Source organism: Myotis yumanensis, unplaced genomic scaffold (assembly GCF_028538775.1).
Source record: "Myotis yumanensis isolate MYYU_CA2020_CCGP unplaced genomic scaffold, mMyoYum1.0.hap1 SCAF_10, whole genome shotgun sequence".
NCBI lineage: Eukaryota > Metazoa > Chordata > Mammalia > Chiroptera > Vespertilionidae > Myotis > Myotis yumanensis.
Window position 1 is genome coordinate 29678779 of NW_027223761.1, and position 26506 is coordinate 29705284.

General features: G+C 47.4%; 2 protein-coding genes and 1 pseudogene across 2 annotated transcripts; all 3 read left to right on the plus strand.

Moving 5' to 3' along the window:
- Positions 1–8201: 8201 nt before the first annotated feature.
- Positions 8202–10884, plus strand: LOC139018016 (mas-related G-protein coupled receptor member X1-like). The gene is made up of 2 exons (XM_070426652.1): positions 8202–8239; positions 9891–10884. The coding sequence occupies exons 1-2, from the start codon at positions 8229–8231 to the stop codon at positions 10882–10884; spliced, it is 1005 nt and encodes a 334-aa protein (XP_070282753.1). The 5' UTR covers positions 8202–8228.
- Positions 10885–11808: 924 nt separating this feature from the next.
- On the plus strand, positions 11809–13479 carry LOC139018357 (protein phosphatase 1 regulatory subunit 12C pseudogene; annotated as a pseudogene).
- Positions 13480–22630: 9151 nt separating this feature from the next.
- LOC139018358 (mas-related G-protein coupled receptor member X2-like) lies at positions 22631–23698 on the plus strand. The gene has a single exon (XM_070426987.1). The coding sequence runs from the start codon at positions 22631–22633 to the stop codon at positions 23696–23698; it is 1068 nt and encodes a 355-aa protein (XP_070283088.1).
- Positions 23699–26506: the final 2808 nt, after the last annotated feature.

The window sequence follows — 26506 nt, forward strand, 5'->3', positions numbered from 1 at the left end:
ATGATTCTCTCTCATCACTGATGTTTCTATTTCTCTCTCCCTCTCCTTTCCTCTCTCTGAAATCAATAAAAAAAAATTTTTAATGGATCATTGGCTGAAGTGCAGTGAGTAATGAGCCATGTCTCTTGTGGCCTTGAAGTGTCAGAAATTGGCATAAGTTTTGCAAAATGAGTTAGGGTCAACTCAACAATACTGTCAAGTCCAGACATCACCAGCAAGGTCACCCAAGCAGGACAAGCCAAAGAGGAAAGTCCTGCTCTCTTGACACTGACTCTAGGATATGTTCAACCCTACAGGGTCTGAAACCACATCTAGAAACAACAGGCAGGTGGAACGAGGACAAGGGTTGGGGAAGTGCGAAGCGAGAAACAAAAGAATGCACCCTCTTCTGGACTACAGTCTTTTTGTCTGCAAAAGGCCACATTGGAGCAGGAGAGATGGTTCATCTTTCAATTAAACTCAATGTTTTAAGCCTCATATAAAACTTCAACTCTACTTGTTTACAGCTTTGATATGGATGATGGCATAGGAGTTGGTAACCGGTTATCAGAAATCTCATATTTAAATTCTGCATGATATCTCGTACCTCTTTTGAGATGTAGTATCTATAGTGTCTTGATATTTAGATCCGAGCTATTTTAACATCCTGTTATACATGTGAGAGAATAATGTGTATCAACTTCAAGAGCTCTGAAGAGATCAGTGAGTGAAAGGCCTTTAGCTATAATTGCAAAATTTTATTTATTTATTTTTAAAGAGATATTGGAAGCAAATATGATAAAATTTTAATATATACTTAAATTTAATGGTGATTATGTGAATGCTTATTATATTATCTCATGGACTACATGCCTAGTTTACAATCTTCTTTCCAGCATAAACCTTGTTCTCATTCTTGGTAACTGCAATATGCATGTAGCTAGTAAATCCAACAAACTTTTCAATCTGATTAATTATAGACCAACAACAAGTTGCAAAATTACTGCAGAGAGTTCCTGTCTGCCCGTCACCCAGCCTCTGCCAATGGTGACATCTTACACAAATGCAGGACATTTTCAAAACCAAGAAATTGACCTGGGTAGGATACAATTATTCACACTACACATCTTACTCAGATCTCACCCATTTTCACATGCACACATTTTTACTGTGCATAATTCTAGGACATTTTATCACACGTATAGATTCATGTAATGACAGCCACATTCAAGATTTGGAACTGTTTCTTTGTCACAAAAGAATCCTCCTGGACAACTCTTTGTAGACAAACACAACCTGTGCCCCTTCCAAACTCTTGGCAACCACTGATCTCTTCTCCATCTCTATAATTTTGTCATTTCAAAAATGTTGTACAAATGGAGTCATACAGTATTCAGCCTTTGAGTTTGACTTTTTTCATTCAGCACAATGACCTCAAGATCCATCCAAGTGGTTGCACGAATCAATAGTTTGTTGTTCATTTTTAAAATTGCTGTCGTATTCTTTATATGGATGCATTACATATTGTTTCACTACTCACAAGTGGAAGGACATTTGGTTTGTTTCCAGTTTGATTATTATAATAAAATTGCTATGAATGAACATCTGTATAGAGATTTCCATGTGAACATAAGTTTACCATTCTCTAAAATAAATGCCAGGAATAATTGCTGTTTTATATGGTAAGAATATGTCCAAATTTGTAAGAAAATGCATAGTTTTTCTGCATGGCCATACCATTTTACTTTCCAACCAGAAATCTATGAGAGATTCAGTTTTCCTAAAGCCTTGTCAATATTTGAAGGAATCGGTATTTTTTAATTTTAGCCATGCTAAGGAGTGTGTAATAGTATCTCATCATGGTTATAATTTTGTATTTCCCTAATGGCTAGGGGTGCAAAACTATTTCATATATTTATTTGCCTTCCATGTATTTCCTTTGGTGAAGTGTCTGTTCAAGTCTTTTGCCCTGGTTGAGTCCAACTCTCCATTAACTCCATGCCTGTTTCCAGGGAGCTGAGTGTAACCAGAGAGCAACACACAACCAATGGCTTCGCTTTCAATCTATGTCCACAAACTACAAGTATCCACTTAGCTCTGCTGAGTCATTAGGTACCTTTTCCATAACTACCCTCTCAATCTCCAAGGGAAACTCTTCACTCCATCTCTCTCCTGAAACCCCCTCCTCACTCTTTTATCACTCTCAGATGCTGCCCTCCTGAGAATGTCCCCATCTCCCAACACCAAATCTATCAGCCAAACTGCCTCTGTGCTCACTTCGCTGCCTTTCCTCTCAGGCCAGGGAAGAGCTCTGCATTCTCCTACCCTAAACCATCCTTTCCACCTGCAGACAGGTTCCCACCCCTCTCCTCCACAGACACACTTATACAATTACTAGAGGCCCAGTGCACGAAATTCATGCACAGGGAGGGAGGATGTCCCTCATCCCGGCCTGCACCCTCTCCAATCTGGAACCCCTTGGGCAATGTCTGCTGCCGGTTTAGGCTCAATCCCTGTGTGATCAGGCCTAAACTGGCAGTCAGACATGCCTCTCACAATCTGGGACTGCTGTCTCCTAATCGTTTGCCTGCCTGCCTGCCTGCCTGCCTGATCACCCCCTAACCGCTCCCCTGCCAGCCCAATCACCCCTAACTGCCCTCCCCTGCTGACCCGATTGCCCCCAACTGCCCTCCCCTGCCAGCGTGATGGCCCCCAACTGCCCTCCCCTGCTTATCTGGTCGCCAATAACTGCCAAAAGTTTTGGTCTTATATATTTCCATGAGTAAAATATAACTCTATGTAATTTTAATTTTCATCTCTGTTATTATTACTTTGGTTTCTCTCCATATGTTTAAGAGCCATTTTTATTTTGAGAAGTTGTGCATTTATGACCTATAATCATTTTCTTATTGGCTTGTTAGATTTTGAATTATCATTTTACAGGAACTTTTACAAATAGGGGAATTAGTAATTTTTCTTTTATATGAGTTACCAATATTTTCCCAACTCATTTTTGATTGTGATGGTTCGTGCCATACCAAAAAAATTCTATATGTTCTCATCCTTATTAATCTTTTCATTAGTACCTTCTGAATTTTGTGCTACACTTTGAAAGTCTTTCCGAACATTGAGAGGAAAAAAAAAAAACTTTCCTATGGTTTCTCCAGGTACTAATATAGTTTCATTATTTATTTTTAGGTATTTGGATTATATATGGATTTATCCTAATATCAGAGGCAAAGTATGTTTTCAACTGTATTTATTTTAATTTTTAATATATTTTTATTGATTTCAGAGATGAAGAGAGAGAAAAACATCAATGAGGAGAGAGAATCATTGATTGGCTGCCTCCTGCACGCCCCACACTGAGGATCAAGCCCACAACTGGTCTTGCAAGGCGTGTCAGGCCATAAAAACTGTGAACAATGCACTGCCCTGGGGTGGGGAAGGAAGGTCGTTATCGCTGGCTCCAGGACAGATCATCAACACCTGGGGGCCTTCCTGTAAGCCCATGATAGGGGGTGGAACCATATCTGCAAGACAAAGACCCCAAAAGGTTATAAAAAGTGAAGCCTTTGCGTGTTACTTCACACTGATTTGGAAATTATTCCTGGAGTCCACTAGTGCTAATAAACAGGGTCCCTCTCTTTCTCTAGGAAGTGTGCTTGGTATTTCTTTGCCCTTCTGTGACATAATAAATACTAGAGGCCTGATGCACAAAATTCATGCAAGAGTAGGCCTTCCTTCTCCCAGCTGCCAGCACTGGCTTCCCTTCCAGCACTTGGACCCAGGCTTCCTTTGAAGCCCCAGCTTCATCCAGAAGGTCATCCGGAAGGACATCCAGTCTAATTAGCATATTATGCTTTTATTTTTATAGACTAGAGGCCCAGTGCACAAAAATTTGTGCACGGGGGGGAGGGGTCTCTCAGCCCGACCTGTGCCCTCTCCCAGTCTGGGACCCCTCGGAAGATAATGACCTGCTGGCTTAGGCCTGCTCCTGGGTGGCAGAGGGCAGGCCCAATCCCTAGGTGCAGCCCCTGGTCGGGCTCAGAGCAGGGCTGATTGGGGAGTTGGGGCACCACCCCCTGTCATGCACAGAGCAGGGTGGATCAGGAGGTTGCAATGCCACCCTCAGTCATGCTCAGGGTAGGGCCGATTGGGAGGTTGGGGCACCGCCCCATGTCACACTCAAGGCAGGGTCGATGGGCAGGTTGCAGCGCCACCCTCTGTCACTCACAGAGCAGGGCCCATCAGGGGGCTTGGGGCTCCGTACCCTGTCATGCACAGAGCAGGGCCGATAGGGGAGTTAGGGCACCACCCCAGTCACCCACAGAGCAGGGCTGATCAGGGAGTTGGGGCGCCGCCACTGTCACACTCAGGGCAGGGCCAATGGGGAGGTTATGGCTCTACCCCATCACACACAGAGCAGGGCCCGTGGGGGGCGGGGGGTTGGAGCGCCGCCCTCTATCACCCACAGAGCAGGGCCAATCATGGGTTTGGGGTGCTGCCACTGTCACACTCAGGGCAGGGCCAATGGGGAGGTTATGGCTCTACCCGGTCACACACAGAGCAGGGCCAATCAGGGGGTTTGGGTGCTGCCCCCTGTAAAGCTGATCCGGTGCCAGGAGGCCTCGCGGCTCCTCTGATCCTGGTGCTGGGAGGCATATTACCCTTTTACTATATAGGATAGAGGCCTGGGGGCCGGCTGGTTTGCCCTGAAGGGTGTCCTGGATCAGGGTGGGGGTCCCCACTGGGGTGCCTGGCCAGTCTGGGTGAGGAGCTGAGGGCTGCTTTTAAGCTGGTGGGTGACTGAAGCTCCCAACTGCTCCTTTTTTTCTTTTTCTTTTTATTCTGGGCCAGCTTTAGCTCTGGCTCTAGCGCTGAGGCTTCTGCTGCTGAAAGCAGGTATCTGGTTTGTTTGCGTTCTATAATCAAAACAATGTATAACTCCAGCTCTGAGATCACGGCTGGCTGAAAGCTGGTTTCTGGGGTTTTGTTTAGCTTCTATATTTGTTACAATGTTTCAAACTGCCAGCTCAGAGGCCGGTAAGGCAGGCAGGGAATGTTGGAGTGCTCCTTCACTGAAACAAGCAAGCCTCATGTTCATTTCCAGCTGCCTGGCTGCTGACCACCATCTTGGCTGGAAGTTAATTTGCATATCACCCTGATTAGCCAATGGGAAGGGTAGCGGTCGTACACTAATTACCATGTTTCTCTTTTATTAGATTAGACTAGAGGGCCAGTGCACAAAAATTTGTGCACTTGGAGGGAAGCGGGGGTTCCTCAGCCCGGCCTGTGCCCTCTCGCAGTCTGGGATCCCTCAGGAGATAACGACCTGCTGGCTTAGGCCTGCTCCCGGGTGGCAGAGGGCAGGCCCAATCCCTAAGTGCAGCCCTGGTCAGGCTCAGAGCAGGGCTGATTGGGGAGTTGGGGCGCCGCCTCTGTCATGCACAGAGCAGGGAGGATCGGGAGGTTGCGATGCCACCCTCAGTCACACTCAGGGTAGGGCCGGATTGGGGGGTTGGGGCACCACCCCCTGTCACACTCAAGGCAGGGTCGATGGGGAGGTTGCGGCGCCACCCCCTGTCACTCACAGAGCAGGGCCAATCAGGGGGTTGGGGAGCTCCCCCCTGTCATGCACAGAGCAGGGGCCATCAGGGGGTTGGGGAGCTCCTCCCTGTCATGCACAGAGCAGGGTCTATCAGGGGGTTGGGGAGCTTCCCCCTGTCACTCACAGAGTAGGGCCAATAGGGGAGTTGGGGCACTGCCCCCTGTCACACACAGAGCAGGGCGGATCAGGGGGTTGGGGCGCCACACCCTGTCACACTCAGGGCAGGGCCGATGAGGAGGTTATGGCTCTACCTTGTCACACACAGAGCAGGGCCCGTGGGGTGGGGGGGGAGGGGGGCGACTGGGGCGCCGCACCCTGTCACACACAGAGCAGGGCCGATCAGGGGGTTGGGGCACCGCAGCCTGTCACACACAGAGCCGCAGGGCAATAAGGGGGTTGGGGAGCTCCCCCCTATCAGGCACAGAGCAGGGCTGATCAGGGGGTTGGGGCGCCTTCCCCTGTCACGAATAGAGCAGGGCCGATAGGGAGGTTGTGGCCCCACCCCCTGTCACACACAAAGCCCCAGGGCGATCAGAGGGTTTGGGCCCTGCCCCCTGTCACGCTGATCCCGGTGCCGGGAGGCCTCATGTCTCCGCTGATCCTGGTGCTGGGAGGCATATTACCCTCATACTATATAGGATAGAGGCCTAGTGCACGGGTGGGGGCAGGCTGGTTTGCCCTGAAAGGTGTCCTGGATCAGGGTGGGGGTCCCCACTGGGGTGCCTGGCCAGCCTGGATGAGGGGATGATGGCTGTTTGCAGCTGGTCACACACCCTTCAGGGTGGAGGTCCCCACTGGGGTGCCTGGCCAGTCTGGGTGAGGGGCTGAGGGTTGTTTTCAGGCTAGCAGGTGACTAAAGCTCCCAACAGCTCCTTTTTTTCTTTTTCTTTTTATTCTGGGCCAGCTTTAAATCTGAGGCTGGCTCCAGCTCTTAGGGCTCTGCTGCTGAAAGCAGGTTTCTGGCCTTTGTTTACCTTCTGTATTTGAAACAATGTTGCAATCCTGCTGGCTGAAGCCCGGCCGACTAAAGCAGGTTTCTGGGGTTTTGTTTAGCTTCTATATTTGTAACATAGTTGCTTATAGTTGCAGCTCAGAGGCCGGCAGCAGCAGGCAGGGAACGTTGGAGTCCTCCTTCACTGAAGCAAGCAAGCCTCATGTTCGCTTCCAGCTGCCTGGCTGTCGGCCGCCATCTTGACTGGCAGTTAATTTGCATATCGCCCTGATTAGCCAATGGGAAGGGTAGTGGACGTACACTAATTACCATGTTTCTCTTTTATTAGATAGGATTTGCTGAATGAACCCATTGAAGAACTTTTCTGAATATTTGAAATAGTTTCTAATCCAAATGACACTTAAAAAATAACAAGTAACTCACCCTGGCCAGTGTGGCTCAGTTAGTCAGAGCATTGTCCCATATGCCGAAAGGTCTTGAGTTCAATTCTAGGTGAGGCCTCAACCTAGGTTGAGGGTTTGATCCCCAGTTGGGGTGTGTCCAAGAGGCAACCAATTGATGTTTCTCACATCGATGTTTCTCTGTCTCCCTTCATTTCTCTAAAAAAATCAATAAGCATATCTTCAGATGAGGATTTTAAAAGAGTACAAAAGTAACTTAATGTGACTGTAGCATGAGGCACATGAAAGGAAAACATAAGAGATAAGAGTTAAATTTTTAATATTTACATCAAATGAAAATATATTTTAAAATGAGATAAAGTGGAAGAGGGAAAAAGAATGTTATGTGTGCTGAACTCCTTATGTTTAAAAGGGATGCCAATTGATCTACTTCTTAATGTTCATAAATTTAAAAAAATAACTTTAAGTTTATGGTTCAGAGCTAATAATAAAGGAAGTAAGAGTAGGTTGAACTTCGAAGAATAGGATTCAGGGAGCATGTCACCTTATATAGACTTCTCTATCGTTTGGAGGGAAATTATACACAAGAATGCATATTGCTGTGGTAATTAAAAAAACAAGAAAAGTGGGTTATGCCGAACCAGTTTGGCTCAGTGGCCTGCGGACTGAAGGGTCCCAGGTTCAATTCCGGTCAAGGGCATGTACCCTGGTTGCGGGCACATCCCCAGTGGGGGGCGTGCAGGAGGCAGCTGATCAATATCTCTCATCGATGTTTCTGGCTCTACCCCTCTCCCTTCTTCTCTGTAGAAAATCAATAAAATATTTTTTTTAAGTGGGTTTTGGCCATGGTGGACTTCCAATCACTCTACGATATACTTTATTCTTTAGTTTTAAAGCCTCACAATGCACACTCACATTGTTTGACACTGCTCCCCAGGCTCAGTCTTCAACTATAGGTTCCACAACAGTGATTACCAGGAGGGTAACCGGATGGGGTAGGATGGGAGTGGCTGACATGTGAGTGGACATGGGGCAAATGATAAGGAACATCTCAGTAACTAATCATCCTCAAACAGCTCTGGTCTCTGACTTGCCCACAGTCCTGGCACAGGAAATTGCAAGGTCTGTCTAATATCTTGATAAACCTTGCTTAGTCACCAGCTTTTAATCCAGCTCCCTCACACATCTTCTGATTTAGAAGGCAGAGACGTGTCTCTGGCATCACTCAATCCCAGAAAGACTCTCCCCTTCAGCACAGGTCAGCTCGCCACCTCAGGCCAGAAGAATGGAAAAAAGGTAAGAATATATACCCAGAACTCATTTATGTCCAAAGCCAGTTATGGTTTTTGCTCTAAGTTCCCATCCCCATGATTCCCAGGCTCTACATGCAGGGGTCCTGGTGCATCCTTCAGGGAAAAGCAGGAGACATGAAGCTCTCCTCTAGTATCTTTGGGTGCATCAACTCTGAATGTTGGAGATGCAAATGGGTCAACCAGAACCTTTCTCTCTTCTGATCCATCTCCCAACAGGCTCCCCTTCATTCCAACCATTCAAGTCTGGTGTCATGGAGAGAACGTTGCCTCAAATATTAATTTAGGGAGCAAAGTAAAATGTGAGCATTGCTTCCCAAGTCGGAACTGTTGTTTACCCAGATTTCACTTTTTTCCTTTTTTCCCTCTTCTCTTGTGGATATGACAGAGTACCAGGAGTAAACAGCCCAAACTGGGGTAAATGGGGGGTGTTTCATGAGGGACTATTGAGCGGCTTTAAAGGAAAGTGACAATGCATGGTGAAGCACCCTTAGGTAAGCAATAGAGGAGCACTGTTTTCACCCCGATGCTTAAAGGGACCCAGGAAAGAGCAAGGGAACAGATAGACCAGAGCCGTAATCATAGCAGCAGCAATAGGAAGGACCACCAGCCAGGAGGAGGAGCAGGCCCAGGCCATCACACTGCCCAGAGGGAGAGAGCCAGGAGATGAAAAGGCCAAATCTCTTTTTCCCTGCCCTCCAGTCTCCTGGTAGCTCCATTTAACCAGAAATCAGAAGGACAGGATCTCACTGATGAGATACCATCATTACCAGGAAAACCCCTGGGTGGGCTCAGGCTGCCTGTCACTGTGTCCAATAACGAAAGCAGGGTTGAATCATATAAGGTGTATATTGAGAAGGCTAGCCAAGCAAGAAGACAGGGTGCTTACAAGCATTCAAATCCTGTCTTACAGCAAGGTGCAGGGGACAGGATTATAAAGGGGAAAGGACCAGGGTGAGGCTGGGGACGGAATGCAGCTACATGCAGCCCTGGAGGTCTGCAGACATCAGCTATTGTCCTTTAGTCATCAGGAGATGAGATGATGTTGATGAGCTGACATACTGAGCCACTTTGAGCCCAGTTCACGCAGCCATCCTCACACCTGCCCTAGCAAGAGATCACATTCCCTTCGTGTCCCTAAAGCATGGTCTTTCTCCTTGGTGGATGGGCCCGTTAGTCATGAGGGTGGACTGTGGTCATCTCTGCTCTTCCTGACTTCATGCAGCTGAGGGGGAAACTCCAGCTCAGGACAGAACTAATACTTGGGTCCAGAGCCCTCTCCTGGTCTCTCACATCCTATTCCAGACATTGATCTCCTTCTTCAGAACATTCTGGGGACATGACATCGCCCTGGACAGTGAGTGGGAGCTGTGGTAGGGGGTCATGGTGGGACTTCAGAATGTCCCCATGTCAGTAGCAGGTTTGTGTTGCAGTAGAGCGAGCCCAGGCTCTAGAGTCAGAGAGAGAACTGGGTTTGAATCCAGGTCCAGGACTCCAAGGCTGTGTGTCCTTCCATAAGTATCTTAACCTCTGGACCCTCCTTTCCCTGCTGTGTAACATGGGACAGTAATAGCCCACAGCTTGATGGCTCTGAGAACCATTGATCGTACCAGTGCCCAACTCTTGTTTTCTTCCAGGGTCACCACTGCAGGGTTTGAGAGCACAAATATGACTGTCACAGCCTGGGGGACCGAGCTCACACCAACCAATGGAAGTGACCAGGCTCTTGCTAAATGGAACAAAGCCATCCTGACCCCAGCTCTGCTGATCTGCACCATGGCCCTGGTGGGGCTGGCAGGGAACGCGGTGGTGATCTGGCTCCTGGGCTTCCACATGCGCAGGAACGCCTTCTCCGTCTACATCCTCAACCTGGCAGGGGCCGACTTCCTCTTCCTCTGCTACCAATTTATACGTAGTCTGTATTTGGTTTTCAACTCTCCTTTTTTCATTGACGTAATTGACATATTTCTCTCACCTGTATCAACCTTTGCCTACATCTCAGGCCTGAGCTTTCTCAGTGCCATCAGCACAGAGCGCTGCCTGTCTGTCCTGTGGCCCATCTGGTACCGCTGCCACCGCCCCAGACACCTGTCAACCATCATGTGTGCCCTGCTCTGGGCCCTGTCCCTGCTGCTGAGCATCCTGGAAAAAAATTTCTCTTGGGGTCTGTTCTATTTTTTCAGCGCTTCCGTGTGTCGGGTATTTGACTTCATCGCTGTGGCATGGCTGATTTTGTTATTTGTGCTTCTCTCTGGGTCCAGCCTGGCCCTGATGACCAGACTGCTGTGTGGCTCCAACCGGGTGCCGCCCACCAGGCTCTACATGACCGTTGTGATCACAGTGCTGGTCTTCCTCCTCTGTGGCCTGCCCTTCGGCATCGACTGGTTCATCATATTCTGGATTCCAAATAAATCTAATGCCTTCTTTCATGTTTCCATGATGGTAGTACTTCTGTCCTGTATCAACAGCTGTGCCAACCCCATCATTTACTTCTTCGTTGGCTCCTTCAGGCAGCGTTGGTGGAAGCAGAGACACACCCTGAGACTGGTTCTCCAGAGGGCTCTGCAGGACCCTCCTGAGGTGGATGAACCTGGAGAAAGCCTTCCTAGGGAAACCCTGGACATGTCGTGAGGCAGTCTGGGGCAAGGATGAGAGCCTCTGTCCTGATCAGTCTGGAGTAACTTTGAGACTCACTGCTGCCCTGCCTGGCTTGGAAAGTATCTAGTCTTCTCTCAGTCTCAGCCTCAGAATGTGTCAGTGATTCCCCAATCTCTTCAAATAGGTTGTTTTTAATCTGACTGCTCTAGTTTTTCTCATTAGTCTGAAAATTATGCCTTGCCACTGTTTCTGACATTACCATTAAATTTCTCATGTAATCATCCTCTGAATTTATTTATTGAATGCTTTTTCTTTACAAGTGGATCTGGAAAGTCTTCTTGAAATACTTGGCCTTGAACTGATAACTATAATTTACCTAGTAAGTACCCTATGTCACATTAGCCAGCCACACTAACCTTTTAAAACAGGCAAGGAAAGATAAACAGGAACAGGAAAAATAGAAATGAGAAAAGAGGCAATTTATAGTGTTATCCTATCTAATAATAGATAGACATGGTAATTGACCATACCTTCGCTACACCTCCCATTGGCTAATCAGTGTGATATCCCAATTAACCGCCAACAAAGATGGCGGCTAATTTGCATACTGCAGGCAGGGTGGGACACCGGGACCCAGGAGCCGCCTTTCCTGCGGCCAGTGTTCATGATCATGATCAGAAAGCCAGGCTGCAGGCAAGGCAGCCCCCTGGAACCCAGGAGCCCGTCAGTGAGATCTGCTGGTGAAGCAGTGATCAAGCTATGGGGGGAGGGTGGGGGGGTGGAAGGAGCTACAGGAGCAGCTCTGGCCAAAGACTGAAGACTTCCACCGGAGCGAGGAGCCAAGAGCTGCTTGGGGACTCAGGCCTGTGGGAAAGCAGGCACCGTGAGCTGGTGATCCCAACGGCCTGATAGTGTTGGAGGTGGTGTTGGGACTGGGGACTGGCCAGCGGGCAGAAGATGGCACTGATTGGGCCAATTGCTATGATGCCCACTGTAGCCAGCAAACTGCCTGATCAGGAGGTGGGGCCAGCAGCCAACCTCACAGCCCCTCCCCCATGCCGGCCTTCCCCTGATCAGACTCTCCCATCCCCATCAAGAGCAGGGTGCACAGAGCCTGGACCCTTCCTAGCTGCCCCGAGTCCCTGGGGCTGAGAATTCTGATGGCCCTGCCCAGAGAGTAGAGGTGCCTGAGGGGCAGGGACAGGGACCACAGGCCTCCAGGGAGCACTGCAGAGTTGGCAATGAGAGGAGAGGGCCTGTGAAGGTGGAGAAGGTGAAGCCAGTGGACATCAGCCCAGAATCCAGCTCTTCCCCTCCAGAGGCAACAGGACCTAAACCCAGAACCCCAGCCCAAATTGGAAGAGCCTGAGGGAGCTTTAGGAAGCTCTACGCAAAGCTACACATTGAGAACGAGAGACTTCGTGAAGCCCTGACCCAGACCACGCTGCGGCTGGAGCAGCTCAAGGTGGAGCTGGAGCACACCATGCAGAGGCAAGAGCACTTTGCAAGGAGGCCTGCCATCCTTGAGCTGGCGAGATTTGAGTGTAGGGCCCTAGAGTGCAAGACCGCTGAACTGGGAGAGGAGCTGAAGGGCCTGTCCAATCTCCAAGCTGACAACCAGCACCTCAAGGATGAGAATGTGGCCCTGATCTGCGTCATCAGCAAACTGTCCAAGTGACCCCAGAGGACTTGCCCCTGCACCCGCATCTATACAGCTGCTTTTGCCACATGCACCCCTTCCCTGTGTGAACATGAGTGATAGGGCTGTCGAGGAGTCTCTGAGAAGCCATAACCTCCCTTGAGATCTCCAGGTTAGGAGGGGAGGACTGAGCCCCCAGGAGCCAAGGGGGGCATCTGAGGCCAGGATGGAGATGGGAGGCTGAGCCAGGTAGGGGGACCAGGGCTGCAGGCAGGACCAGAAAGGAACTGAGGACCAGGAAGTGCCAGGACCAGTAGCCAAGACCAGAGTGGTCACCCAGAAGTCCCCTCTCATGTGTGCTGCCACCAGTCACCCCTCCAGCCCCTGAGCATGGATCCTAGAATGTGCCAACCATCCCGCTGGCCTGGGCCAGGTAAGCCTGTATATACGGTCTGTGTGCAATAGGGAGGGACGTCTTCTATTTTTTGCTGCCCCTTTCCCATTGCTGTCCCGGGCAGGGGGAGAAGGTATTTTTCAGACATAGCACAGGCACCACAAGTAAAAGTTGTGAAGTTGCCAAAAAAAAAACAAAAACAAAAAAAGAAGAGCAGGCCAGCCGGCCAAACACCCTCTCTCTTCCCACCACCCTCTGTCCCCATGGCCAGCCCTGCACTTGATCAACCTGCCCCACCACAATAGGCCCACAGCCCCTCCCCGTGGCTGTCAGCCCCTGATTGCACCCCCTCCACCCCAAGAGGGGGCAGGGCTGGGCAGCCAACCTCCTGCAGCCCCTCCCCAGGCTGGCCCCAGACGTGGCCCAGCATTGGGCCAAGTCGGAGAAGGTGAAGCTTTGGGAGGTGTCTGTGGCTGCCCTCCACTCCCTCCTGGAGCCCTTCGTCTACCTGGCCAGCAAGATGACCCAGCCCCAGAGCAAGTCCACCTTCCCCCTCAGCCATAAGAACAAGGGCAGCGGCTCCTTGGATGGCTGAAGAGCTGCCATCCCTTCTTCACCTCCCCAACCCCAGTCCAGCTTCTGGGGCTTTGGAGGATGGGTTGAAGGGAATGGCAACTCCCACTAGGGCAGGCAGCTGGGCTGTTCCGGGCTCGGGCCACTTTGGCTTCCTCCAAATTCCGGGAAGTGCAACTAATCTAGGTTAGTGGGCCCAGTCTCTCCCTCCACCCCAGCTTCCATCCTATCTACCCCTCTGTGACCTGGGGCAGATGTGGGTCAGGGTCCCTCCCCCCTGCCCTGGTTGGGAAGCAGAGCTTCCCCACAGAAGTGCCACATCTAGGGTCTGGTTCTGATCATGGGTCCCACACTTCTGGGCTTCTGCCACACACACACAAACACTTATGGCACCAGCCTAGACTCCAGGGGAAGGGTGTCCAGGTATCGTGTATGCGTGTGCATCCTGGTGTTAGGGGTGCCCCCTCACCCAGCACCCTGACCTTGTTCCCATCTGTACCGTGGCTGGAAGAAGCCAGCCTCCTGGGAAGTGTGATTTTCTACTTGACCTCCTGCCCCAATTGTTTCACTTCCTCTTCCTGCTTCATTAGTTGAGGTGGAATGGTATGATGACTGAGCTGATTTACCAAGGGGCTTTGTTACCCAGCAAGGTTTTCTCTCTCTGGGCTTTCGTTTCCTTATCTGTACAGTGACAGGAGTTGCTTAGATGGCCTTCAGATCCTCTCCAGCCCTATGACTTTATAATGCCCCTGGCTTCGGGCCAGCTGACTGTCCCCTTTGTTTCTTCTCCCTCTTCAAGGTGCTATGCCTACCAGCCTTGGAGGCTGGGACTCTGCTCTCCAACGACTGCCAGGGGGCAGGAGTGCACTATCTACTCTAGTTGCTAGAATGGCTGCTTAGTGCCCACTGGGGAACTTCACACCCCTGGGGGCTGGTCTTCACTCCTTCCTGTGGTTGTTTTCAGCTATTAGCTGGACTTTATTTATAAATTACTTGTTATAAGTTAGTATGCTGCCATGGTGAAGGCTGGACAAGGTGCTCCTCTAGCCCTTCTTACCTCATGCCTCAGCAGAACAAGGCCAACAGTAGTAACTTCTCAGGAGCGGACAGAACTGTTGGGGCTCAGAAGGATGGTTACACTCTCAACATGCTGTAAGGTGAGCTCATGACCCACACCTTCCTGGGCCCACTTCATGCTTCTCTCTGGGCTTCTGATGGGCACCGCTACCATAGGTGAGCCCTACAGCCGGGCCACATCCAGTGCATGCCTCTTCCCAAAACAGGGAGGTGAGCAGGGGCAGGCGGGGTCCCAGGCTGGGCAAGTCAAGTTAGGGCATAAAGTTCATTTATTGATGCATTGGACACAATAAAACCACAACTGTTATCAAAAAAAAAGTGGGAATATGCTAATTGACTCTCGCACCATCACAAAGATGGTGGCACCCGCAGCCAATAAGGAGGGAATATGTTAATTGTCTGTTCTGCCCTCAAAGATGGCGGTGCCCACCACCACAAGATGGCGGGCAGAGGAGGGCAGTTGTGGGTGATCAGGCCAGCAAGGGAGGGCAGTTAGGAGTGACCAGGCCAGCAGGGGAGGGCAATTGGAGGAGGACCAGGCCAGCAGGGGAGGGCAACCAGGCTGACAGGAAGGGCAATTGGGGATGACTGGGCCAGTAGTGGAGGGCAATTGGGGGCAACCAGACCAGCAGGGGAGGGCAGTGGGAGGAGACCAGGCCGGCAGGTGAGGGCAGTTGGGGGCCATAGGGCCGGCCGGGTAGTGGTAAGGAGGTGATCAGGCAAGCAGACAGAAGCAGTTAGGACCAATCAGGCAGGCAGGCAGCCAACGGTTGGGAGTCACCAGTCCCGGATTGTGAGAGGGATGTCCGACTGTTGACAGTCAGACATCCCCTGAGGGGTCCCAGATTGGAGAGGGTGCAGGCTGGGCTAAGGGACACCCCTCCTCCCAAGTGCACAAATTTCATGCACTGGGCCTCTAGTTGTTACTAAAAGTACAAAGGTTGTTTAGAAAATGGTTACCAGTGTGCAAATAAGTTTCATTCCCCGTGACACCCCAAATATATGGTCATAATTGCTAGAACTCTCTTAAGAATGATCAGCCCAGCCCGTGTAGCTCAGTGTTTGAGTGTTGACCTATGAACCAGGAGGACACAGATCAATTCCTGGTCAGGGCACATGCTCGGGTTGGAGTCTCGGTCCTCCATGGAGGCCATGCAGGAGGCAGCCAATCAATGATTCTCTCTCATCACTGATGTTTCTATTTCTCTCTCCCTCTCCTTTCCTCTCTCTGAAATCAATAAAAAAAATTTTTAATGGATCATTGGCTGAAGTGCAGTGAGTAATGAGCCCTGTCTCGTATGTCTTTGAAGTGTCAGAAGTTGGCATAAGTTTTGCAAAATGAGTTAGGGTCAACTCTACAATACTGTCAAGTCCAGACATCACCAGCAAGGTCACCCAAGCAGGACAAGCCAAAGAGGAAAGTCCTGCTCTCCTGACACTGACTCTACGATATGTTCAACCCTACAGGGTCTGAAACCACATCTACAAACAACAGGCAGGTGGAACGAGGACAAGGGTTGGGGCAAGTGGGAAGCGAGAAACGAAAAAATGCACCCTCTTCTGGACTACAGTCTTTTTGTCTGCAAAAGGCCACATTGGAGCAGGAGAGATGGTCCATCTTTCAATTAAACTCAATGTTTTATGCCTCATATAAAACTTCAACTCTACTTGTTTACAGCTTTGATATGGATGATGGCATAAGAGTTGGTAACCAGTTATCAGAAATCTCATATTTAAATACTGCATGATATCTCCTACCTCTTTTGAGATGTAGTATCTATAGTATCTTGATATTTGGATCCGAGCTATTTTAACATCCTGTTATACATGTGAGAGAATAATGCATATCAACTTCAAAAGCTCTGAAGAGATCAGTAAGTGAAAGTTAGGCCTTTAGCTATAATTGCAAAATTTTATTTATTTATTTTTAAAGTGATATTGGAAGCAAATATGATAAAATTTTAATATATACTTAAATTTAATGGTGGTTGTATGAATGCTTATTATATTATCTCATGGACTACATGCCTAGTTTACAATCTTCTTTCCAACAAAAACCTTGTTCTCATTCTTGGTAACTGCAATATGCATGTAGCTAGTAAATCCAACAAACTTTTCAATCTGATTAATTATAGACCAACAACAAGTTGCAAAATTACTGCAGAGAGTTCTTGTCTGCCCGTCACCCAGCCTCTGCCAATGGTGACATCTTACACAAATGCAGGACATTTTCAAAACCAAGAAATTGACCTGGGTAGGATACAATTATTCGCACTTACTCAGATCTCACCCAGTTTCACATGAACACATTTTTATTGTGCATAATTCTAGGACATTTTATCACACGTATAGATTCATGTAATGACAGCCACATTCAAGATTTGGAACTGTTTCTTTGTCACAAAAGAATCCTCTTGGAAAACTCTTTGTAGACACACTCAACCTCTGCCCCTTCCAAACTCTTGGCAACCACTGATCTCTTCTCCATCTCTATAATTTTATTTCAAAAACGTTGTACAAATGGAATCATACAGTATTCAGCCTTTGAGTTTGACTTTTTTCATTCAGCACAATGACCTCAAGATCCATCCAAGTTGTTGCACTAATCAATAGTTTGCTGTTCGTTTTTAAAATTGCTGTGTCGTAGTCTTTATATGGATGCATTACATTTTGTTTCACTACTCACAAGTGGAAGGACATTTGATTTGTTTCCAGTTTGATTATTATAAGTAAAATTGCTATGAATGAATGTCTGTATAGAGGTTTTCATGTGAACATAAATTTACCATTCTCTAAAATAAATACCAGGAATGATTGTTGTTTTATATGGTAAGTATATGTCCAAATTTGTAAGAAAATGCATAGTTTTTCTGCATGGCCATACCATTTTACTTTCCAACCAGAAATCTATGAGAGATTCAGTTTTCCTAAAGCCTTGTCAATATTTGAAGAAATCGGTATTTTTTAATTTTAGCCATGCTAAGGACTGTGTAATAGTATCTCATCATGGTTTTAATTTTGTATTTCCCTAATGGCTAGGGGTGCAAAACTATTTCATATATTTATTTGCCTTCCATGTATTTCCTTTGGTGAAGTGTCTGTTCAAGTCTTTTGCCCTGGTTGAGTCCAACTCTCCATTAACTCCATGCCTGTTTTCAGGGAGCTGAGTGTAACCAGAGAGCAACACACAACCAATGGTTTCACTTTCAATCTATGTCCACAGACTACAAGTATCCACTTAGCTCTGCTGAGTCATCAGGTACCTTTTCCATAACTACCCTCTCAATTTCCAAGGGAAACACTAAACTCCATCTCTCTCCTGAAACCCCCTCCTCACTCTTTTATCACTCTCACATGCTCCCCTCCTGAGAATGTCCCCATCTCCCAACACCATATCTATCAGCCAAACTGCCTCTGTGCTCACTTCGCTGCCTTTCCTCTCAGGCCAGGGAAGAGCTCTGCATTCTCCTACCCTAAACCATCCTTTCCACCTGCAGACAGGTTCCCACCCCTCTCCTCCACAGACACACTTATACAATTACTAGATGCCCAGTGCATGATATTCATGCACGGGGAGGGAAGGTGTCCCTCAGCCCGGCCTGCACCTTCTCCAATCTGGAACCCCTTGGGTGATGTCTGCTGCCAGTTTAGGTTCAATCCCTGTGTGATCAGGCCTAAACCGGCAGTCAGACATCCCTCTCACAATCTGGGACTGCTGGCTCCTAATCGTTTGCCTGCCTGCCTGCCTGCCTGCCTGATCACCCCCTAACCACTCCCCTGCCAGCCCAATCACCCCCAACTGCCCTCCCCTGCCAGCCTGATCGCCCCCAACTGCCCTGCCCTGCAGGCCTGGTCACTCACAAATGCCCTCTCCTGCTGGCCTGGTCGCCCCCAACTGCCCTCCCCTGCCAGCTTTATGGCCCCCAACTGCCCTCCCCTGCTGATCTGGTGACCAATAACTGCCAAAAGTTTTGGTCTTTTATATTTCCGTGAGTAAAATATAACTCTATGTAATTTTAATTTTCATCTCTGTTATTATTACTTTGGTTTCTCTCCATATGTTTAAGAACCATTTTTATTTTGAGAAGTTGTGAATTTATGACCTATAATCATTTTCTTATTGGCTTGTTAGATTTTGAATTATCATTTTACAGGAACTTTTACAAATAGGGGAATTAGTAATTTTTCTTTTATATGAGTTACCAATATTTTCCCAACTCATTTTTCATCTTTTGATTGTGATGATTCATGCCATACCAAAAAAATTCTATATGTTCTCATCCTTATTAATCTTTTCTTTAATGCCTTCTGAATTTTGTGCTACACTTTGAAACTCTTTCCGAACATTGAGAGGAAAAAAAAAAACAACTTTCTTATGGTTTCTCGAGGTACTAATAAAGTTTCATTATTTATTTTTAAGTATTTGGATTATATATGGATTTATCCTAATATCAGATGCAAAGTATGTTTTCAACTGTATTTATTTTAATTTTTAATATATTTTTATTGATTTCAGAGATGAAGAGAGAGAGAAACATCAATGAGGAGAGAGAATCATTGATTGGCTGCCTCCTGCACGCCCCACACTGAGGATCAAGCCCACAACTGGTCTTGCAAGGCGTGTCAGGCCATAAAAACTGTGAACAATGCACTGCCCTGGGGTGGGGAGGGAAGGTCGTTATCGCTGGCTCCAGGACAGATCATCAACACCTGGGGGCCTTCCTGTAAGCCCATGAATGGGGGTGGAACCATATCTGCAAGACAAAGACCCCAGAAGGTTATAAAAAGTGAAGCCTTTGCGTGTTACTTCACACTGATTTGGAAATTATTCCTGGAGTCCACTAGTGCTAATAAACAGGGTCCCTCTCTTTCTCTAGGAAGTGTGCTTGGTATTTCTTTGCTCTTCTGTAACATAATAAGATCTTTATTAAATACTAGAGGCCTGATGCACAAAATTCGTGCAAGAGTAGGCCTTCCTTCTCCCAGCTGCCAGCACTGGCATCCCTTCCAGCACTCGGACCCGGGCTTCCCTCGCAGCCCCAGCTTCATCCAGAAGGTCATCAGGAAGGACATACAGTCTAATTAGCATATTACACTTTTATTATTATAGATTTGCTGAATAAATGCATTGAAGAACTTTTCTGAATATTTCAAATAGTTTCTAATCCAAATGACATTTAAAAAATAACAAGTAACTCACCCTGGCCAGTGTGCCTCAGTAAGTTGCAGCATTGTCCATATGCCGAAAGGTCTTGGGTTCGATTCTAGGCCAGGCCTCAACCTAGGTTAAGGGTTTGATCCCCAGTTGGGGTGTTTCCAAGAGGCAACCAATTGATGTTTCTCACATCGATGTTTCTCTGTCTCCCTTCATCTCTCTAAAAAAACCAATAAGCATATCTTCAGATGAGGATTTTAAAAGAGTACACAAGTAACTTAATTTGACTGTAGCATGAGGCACATGAAAGGAAAACATAAGAGATAAGAGTTAAATTTTTAATATTTACATCAAATGAAAATATATTTTAAAACTAGATAAAGTGGAAGAGGGAAGAAGAATGTTATGTGTGCTGAACTCCTTATGTTTAAAAGGGATGCAAATTGATCTACTTCTTAATGTTTATAAATTTAAAAAAATAACTTTAAGTTTATGGTTCAGAGCTAATAATAAAGGAAGTAAGAATTGGTTGAACTTTGAAGAATAGAATTCAGGGATCCTGTCACCTTGTATATACTTCTCTATCATTTGGAGGGAAAATATACACAAGAATGCATATTGCTGTGATAATTTTAAAAAAAAAACACAAGAAAAGTGGGTTTTGGCCATGGTGGACTTTCAATCACTCTACGATATACTTTATTCTTTAGTTTTAAAGCCTCATAATGCAAACTCATATTGTTTGACATTGCTCCCCAGGCTCAATCTTCAACTATAGGTTCCACAACAGTGATTACCAGGAGGATGACCGGATGGGGTAGGATGGGAGTGGCTGACATGTGAGTGGACATGGGGCAAATGATAAGAAACATCTCAGTAACTGATCATGCTCAAACAGCTCTGGTCTCTGACTTGCCCACAGTCCTGGCACAGGAAATTGCAAGGTCTGTCCAATATCTTGATAAACCTTGCTTAGTCACCAGCTTTCAGTCCAGCTCCTTCACACATCTCCTGATTTAGAGGGCAGAGACGTGTCTCTAGCATCACTCAATCCCAGGAAGACTCTCCCCTTCAGCACAGGTCAACTCTCCACCTCAGGCCAGAAGAATAGGAGAAAGGTAAGAATATATTCCTAGAACTCATTTATGTCCAAAGCCAGTTATGGTTTTTGCTCTAAGTTCCCATCCCCATGGTTCCCAGGCACTACATGCAGGGGTCCTGGTGCATCCTTCAGGGAAAAGCAGGAGACATGAAGCTCTCCTCTAGTGTCTTTGGGTGCATCCACTCTGACTGTTGGAGATGCAAATGGGTCAACCAGAACCTTTCTCTCTTCTGATCCATTTCCCAACAGGCTCCCCTTCATTCCAACCATTCAAGTCTGGTGTCATGGAGAGAACGTTGCCTCAAATATTATTTAGGGAGCAAAGTAAAATGTGAGCATTGCTTCCCAAGTCGGAACTGTTGTTTACCCAGATTTCACTTTCTTCCTTTTTTCCCCCCCTCTTCTCTTGTGGATATGGCAGAGTGCCAGGAGTAAACAGCCCAAACTGGGGTAAATGGGGGGTGTTTCATGAGGGACTATTGAGCGGGTTTAAAGGAAAGTGACAATGCACGGTGAAGCACCCTTAGGTAAGAAATAGAGGAGCACGGTTTTCACCCCGAGGCTTAAAGGGACCCAGGAAAGAGCAAGGGAACAGATAGACCAGAGCCGTAATCATAGCAGCAGCAATAGGAAGGACCACCAGCCAGGAAGAGGAGCAGGCCCAGACCAACACACTGCCCAGAGGGAGAGAGCCAGGAGATGAAAAGGCCAAATCTCTTTTTCCCTGCCCTCCAGTCTCCTGGTAGCAACCAGAAATCAGAAGGACAGGATCTCACTGATGAGATACCGTTACCAGGAAAACCCCTGGGTGGGCTCAGGCTGCCTATCACTGTCCAATAACGAAAGCAGGGTTGAATCATATAAGGTGTATATTGAGAAGGCTAGCCAACCAAGAAGACAGGGTGCTTACAAGCATTCAAATCCTGTCTTACAGCAAGGTGCAGGGGACAGGATTATAAAGGGGAAAGGATCAGGGTGAGGTTGGGAACGGAATGCAGCTATGAGGTCTGCAGACATCAGCTATTGTCCTTTAGTCATCAGGATATGAGATGGTGTTGATGAGCTGACATACTGAGCCACTTTGAGCCCAGTTCACGCAGCCATCCTCACACCTGCCCTAGCAAGAGATCACATTCCCTTCGTGTCCCTGAAGCATGGTCTTTCTCCTTGGTGGATGGGCCCGTTAGTCATGAGGGTGGACTGTGGTCATCTCTGCTCTTCCTGACTTCCTGCAGCTGAGGGGGAAACTCCAGCTCAGGACAGAACTAATACTTGGGTCCAGAGCCCTCTCCCTGTCTCTCAGACTCTATCCCAGACATTGATCTCCTTCTTCAGAACATTCTGGGGACATGACATCGCCCTGGACAGTGAGTGGGAGCTGTGGTAGGGGGGCATGGTGGGACTACAGAATGTCCCCATGTCAGTAGCAGGTTTGTGTTGCAGTAGAGCAAGCCCAGGCTCTAGAGTCAGAGAGAGATCTGGGTTTGAATCCAGGGCCAGGACTCCAAGGCTGTGTGTCCTTCCATAAGTGTCTTAACCTCTGGACCCTCCTTTCCTGGCTCTGTAACACGGGACAGCAATAGCCCACAGCATGCCCTAGCCGGTTTGGCTCAGTGGATGGAGCGTTGGCCTGTGGACTGAAGGGTCCCGGGTTCAATTCTGGTCAAGGGCATGTGCCTTGGTTGCGGGCACTTCGCGGGGGGGGCGGGGGGGGGGTGTGCGGGAGGCAGCTGATCAATTTTTCTCTCTCATCGATGTTTCTGACTCTCTATCCCTCTCCCTTCCTCTCTGTAGAAAATCAATAAAATATATATATTTTTTTAAATAGCCCACAGCATGATGGCTCTGAGAATCATTGATCGTACCAGTGCTCAACTCTTGTTTTCTTCCAGGGTCACCACTGCAGGGTTTGAGAGCACAAATATGACTGTCACAGCCTGGGGGACCGAGCTCACACCAACCAATAGAAGTGACCAGGCTCTTTCTAAATGTAATAAAGAGACCGTTACCCCAGACGTGCTGGTCTTCACCGTGGCCCTGGTGGGGCTGGCAGGGAACGGAATGGTGCTCTGGCTCCTGGGTTTACGCATGCGCAGGAACGCCTTCTCCGTCTACATCCTCAATCTGGCCGGGGCCGACTTCCTCTTCCTCTGCTGCCGGATTATATATTCCCTGTGGACATTCATCAGTAACTTCCATTCCAGGTGCATTTCCATCCCCTACATTTTCATCACTGTGTCAAACTTTGCCTACATCTCAGGCCTGAGCTTTCTCAGCGCCATCAGCACGGAGCGCTGCCTGTCTGTCCTGTGGCCATTCTGGTACCGCTCCCGCCGCCCCAGACACCTGTCAGCCGTCACGTGTGCCCTGCTGTGGGCCCTGTCCCTGCTGCTGAGCATCCTGGAAGGGAACTACTGTGGCTTCCTGCTGAGGAAACGTGACCAAACTTGGTGCCGGGCGTTTGATTTCATCATAGTTGTGTGGCTGATTTTGTTGTTTGTGCTTCTCTCTGGGTCCAGCCTGGCCCTGCTGACCAGACTGTGTGGCTCCCAGCGGGTGCCCCTGACCAGGCTCTACGTGGTCATCCTGCTCACAGTGCTGGTCTTCCTCGTCTTCGGCCTACCCTATGGCTTCAAGTGGTTTCTGTGTTACTGGACTCAGACACTTTGCAATAAAATGTTTTCCTATTTTCTTAGAAGGACTTGGCTCATCCTGTCTAGTCTTAACAGCAGCACCAACCCCATCATTTACTTTTTTGTCGGCTCCTTCAGGCAGCAGAGGCAGCTGCGGCAGACCCTCAAGTTGGTCCTGCAGAGGGCTTTGGAGGACATCACCGAGGTGAAGAAAAGTAGCAGAAGCCTTCCTCAGGAAACCAAGGAGATTTCAGGGAGCAGTTTCACACAGTGATTCTCTACCAAGCAGGGTTCTGTCAGAGAAGGAGTACTTATTATAGAGCTTTATATATTAACTAGAGGCCCAGTGCATGAAATTCGTGCGGGGGGGGGGGGGGGGCCTCAGTCCCTCAGCCCAGCCTGTACCCTCCTAACTTCTCGTCTGCCTACCTGCCTGATCACCCCTAACCACTCTACCTGCCTGCCTGCCTGATCACCCCTAACCACTCTACCTGCTTGCCTGCCTGATCAGCCCTAACCAGTCTGCCTGGCTGCCTGATTGCCCCTTACCACTCTCCTGCCTGCCAGATTGCCCCTAACCACCTCTGCCTCGGCCCCTGCCACCGCACCTTTGTCCGGAAGGACATCTGGAATGACATCCAGAAGGTCATTAGGCTGTCTGGTCTAATTAGCATATTATACTTTTTTTATTATTGATAGTGTAAAATATAAACAGGGTGTCCCCAAAAATACACACTTTAACAGCTGATAGCTCAATTTTGAAAATGAAATGTATTTTAATAAATGCTGCTTTTATAATTATTCAAAGCGGGTGTATACATTGTGTATATAGTGATATATAGTATATAGATAATATATACATACACATGTATATGGTTAAACTGTCTCTATAAGGCTATTGTCTGTCTGATTCTAGAGCTTGAAGTATGCAGGGCAAACTAGAACCCAGGAGCCTGAGCAAAAACCCATGATAGCTGACTAGCATTCACGTCAGTCTCTCCCAGTGCCCGCATTTTGATGATGTGAGAGTTCTGCAGGAGAAATTGGCTCCCTTCATCATGGAACTGAACACACAGCTGGCCCGGGGTCAGAGACACTGAAGGCAGATCCAAGGGAAGGTGAAATAGCTGCAGGCTCAGCTGCTGCTGCCTCACACCAATGCGATGAGCGTGCATGAGCACCCTGGTGCCCTTGCACTGATTTCTATGCATAGAAACAGTATGGCTGCTGCTTTATTTCCAACCACCAAATCTTCTGCAAATTGTCTCTTGATGCCTACCCTAACCGGAAACATTCATGGAAGGAAAAAGAATTCTGGAAAACATAGTTAAGCCTAGCCAAGTTGACACTTTCAAATCCATCACAGTCTACCCCTTGGCACCCATAAACACCTTATCAAACCATAATAAACTCAAAATAAAGCTAATAAAGCAAAGTCAACCTTCTTCTTAACATGATATACCTATTTCAGCTATATGTGAAGTATACCAACCTTTCCCCTGAAAGAAGGTACATCTTTTCTTGTACTTTGGACCATTTGTATATTTTTTTTTTTTGAAGTGCCTGTTCAAGTCTGCTACCCACTTTTACTGGGTTGTCCATCTCTTTACATTGATTTGTTGGAGTCCTTTATATATTTTATATAAAATTCCTTTGTCAGATTTATGTGTTGCATAAATATTTTTTTTCCAAGTCTGGGATTTGCTTATTCATTTTTAAAGTATCTTCTGATGGGCAGAAGTTTTGGGTTTTTATGAAATCTAATTTATTAGTTTTCTTTTTTTTTATGATTAGTGCTTTATGCATTTTAAGAAATCTTTGCCTACTGCGAAGGAAACAAAGGTATTCTCCAATGTTTTCTTCTAACAGCATTATAATTTTTGCTCTTTATAAAAAAGTAAAATTACTTTTAGATGTATGAGACATTTCAAATTCATTTCTGTGGAGAGTGTGAGGTAAAGGGTCAAGAGTTATTTTTTTCCCCATACAGTTATCCAGTTGTTCGGCACATTGTTGAAAAGACATTCCCTCCTACTCCCCACCCCATTAAATCATTTAGTCCTGTGTCAGAAACTGTGCTTATAAGCATGGGAATATTTCTGGACATTCTGATCTCTTCTGTAAGTCTATTCCAGAAGTCAGCCTGTGGGCCAAATCCCACTAACTGCCTGCTTTTGTAAATAAAGTTTCATTGGAACATAGCCATGCCTGTTTGTATACATATTGTCTGTGACTGCTTTCATGTTACAACAGCAGGGTTGGCAAGCTGTAGTTTCGTGTTAAGTTTCAAAATCGGGTAGGGTATATCTTCTAACTTGGTTTTTCTTCTTCCGGATTTCTTAAGCTACCTCAGTCTTTTGCATTTGTATATAAATTTTTTTAAAAAATTCTCAAACTGCTATAAAATTCCTGATGAGCCCTGGCAGGTGTGGCTCAGTTGGTTGAGTGTTGTCCCATGCACCAGGAGGTCACAGTTCAATTCCCGGTCTGGGCACATGCCTGGGTTTCAGGCTCGATCTCCAGGGATGGGGGGTATGCAGGAAGCAGCTAATCAATGTTTCACTCTGAAATTGGTAATTTCTTCTCTCTCTCTCTCTCTCTCTCCCTCTCCCCGCCTCTCTCTTTAAAAATCAGTTTTTAAAAATCCTGATGAGCTCAGCCCTCATGGCTCAGTAGTTGAGCATCAACCTATGAACCAAAAGGTTCAATTCCTCGTCAGGGCACATGCTTGGGTTTTGGGCTCAATCCCCAGTGTGGGGCGTGGAGGAGGCAGCCAATCAATGATTCTCTCTCATCATTGATGTTTCTATCTCTTTCTCCCTCTCCCTTCCTCTCTGAAATCAATAAATATATATAGCCTTAACTGGTTTGGCTCAGTGGATAGAGCGTCAGCCTGCAGACTGAAAGGTCCCAGGTTCGATTACGGTCAAAGGCATGTACCTTGGCTGCGGGCACATCCCCAGTGGGGGGTGTGCAGAAGGCAGCCGATCGATGTTTCTCTCTCATCGATGTTTCTAACTCTCTATCCCTCTCCCTTCCTCTCTGTAAAAAATCAATAAAATATATTTTTTTAATTTTTTAA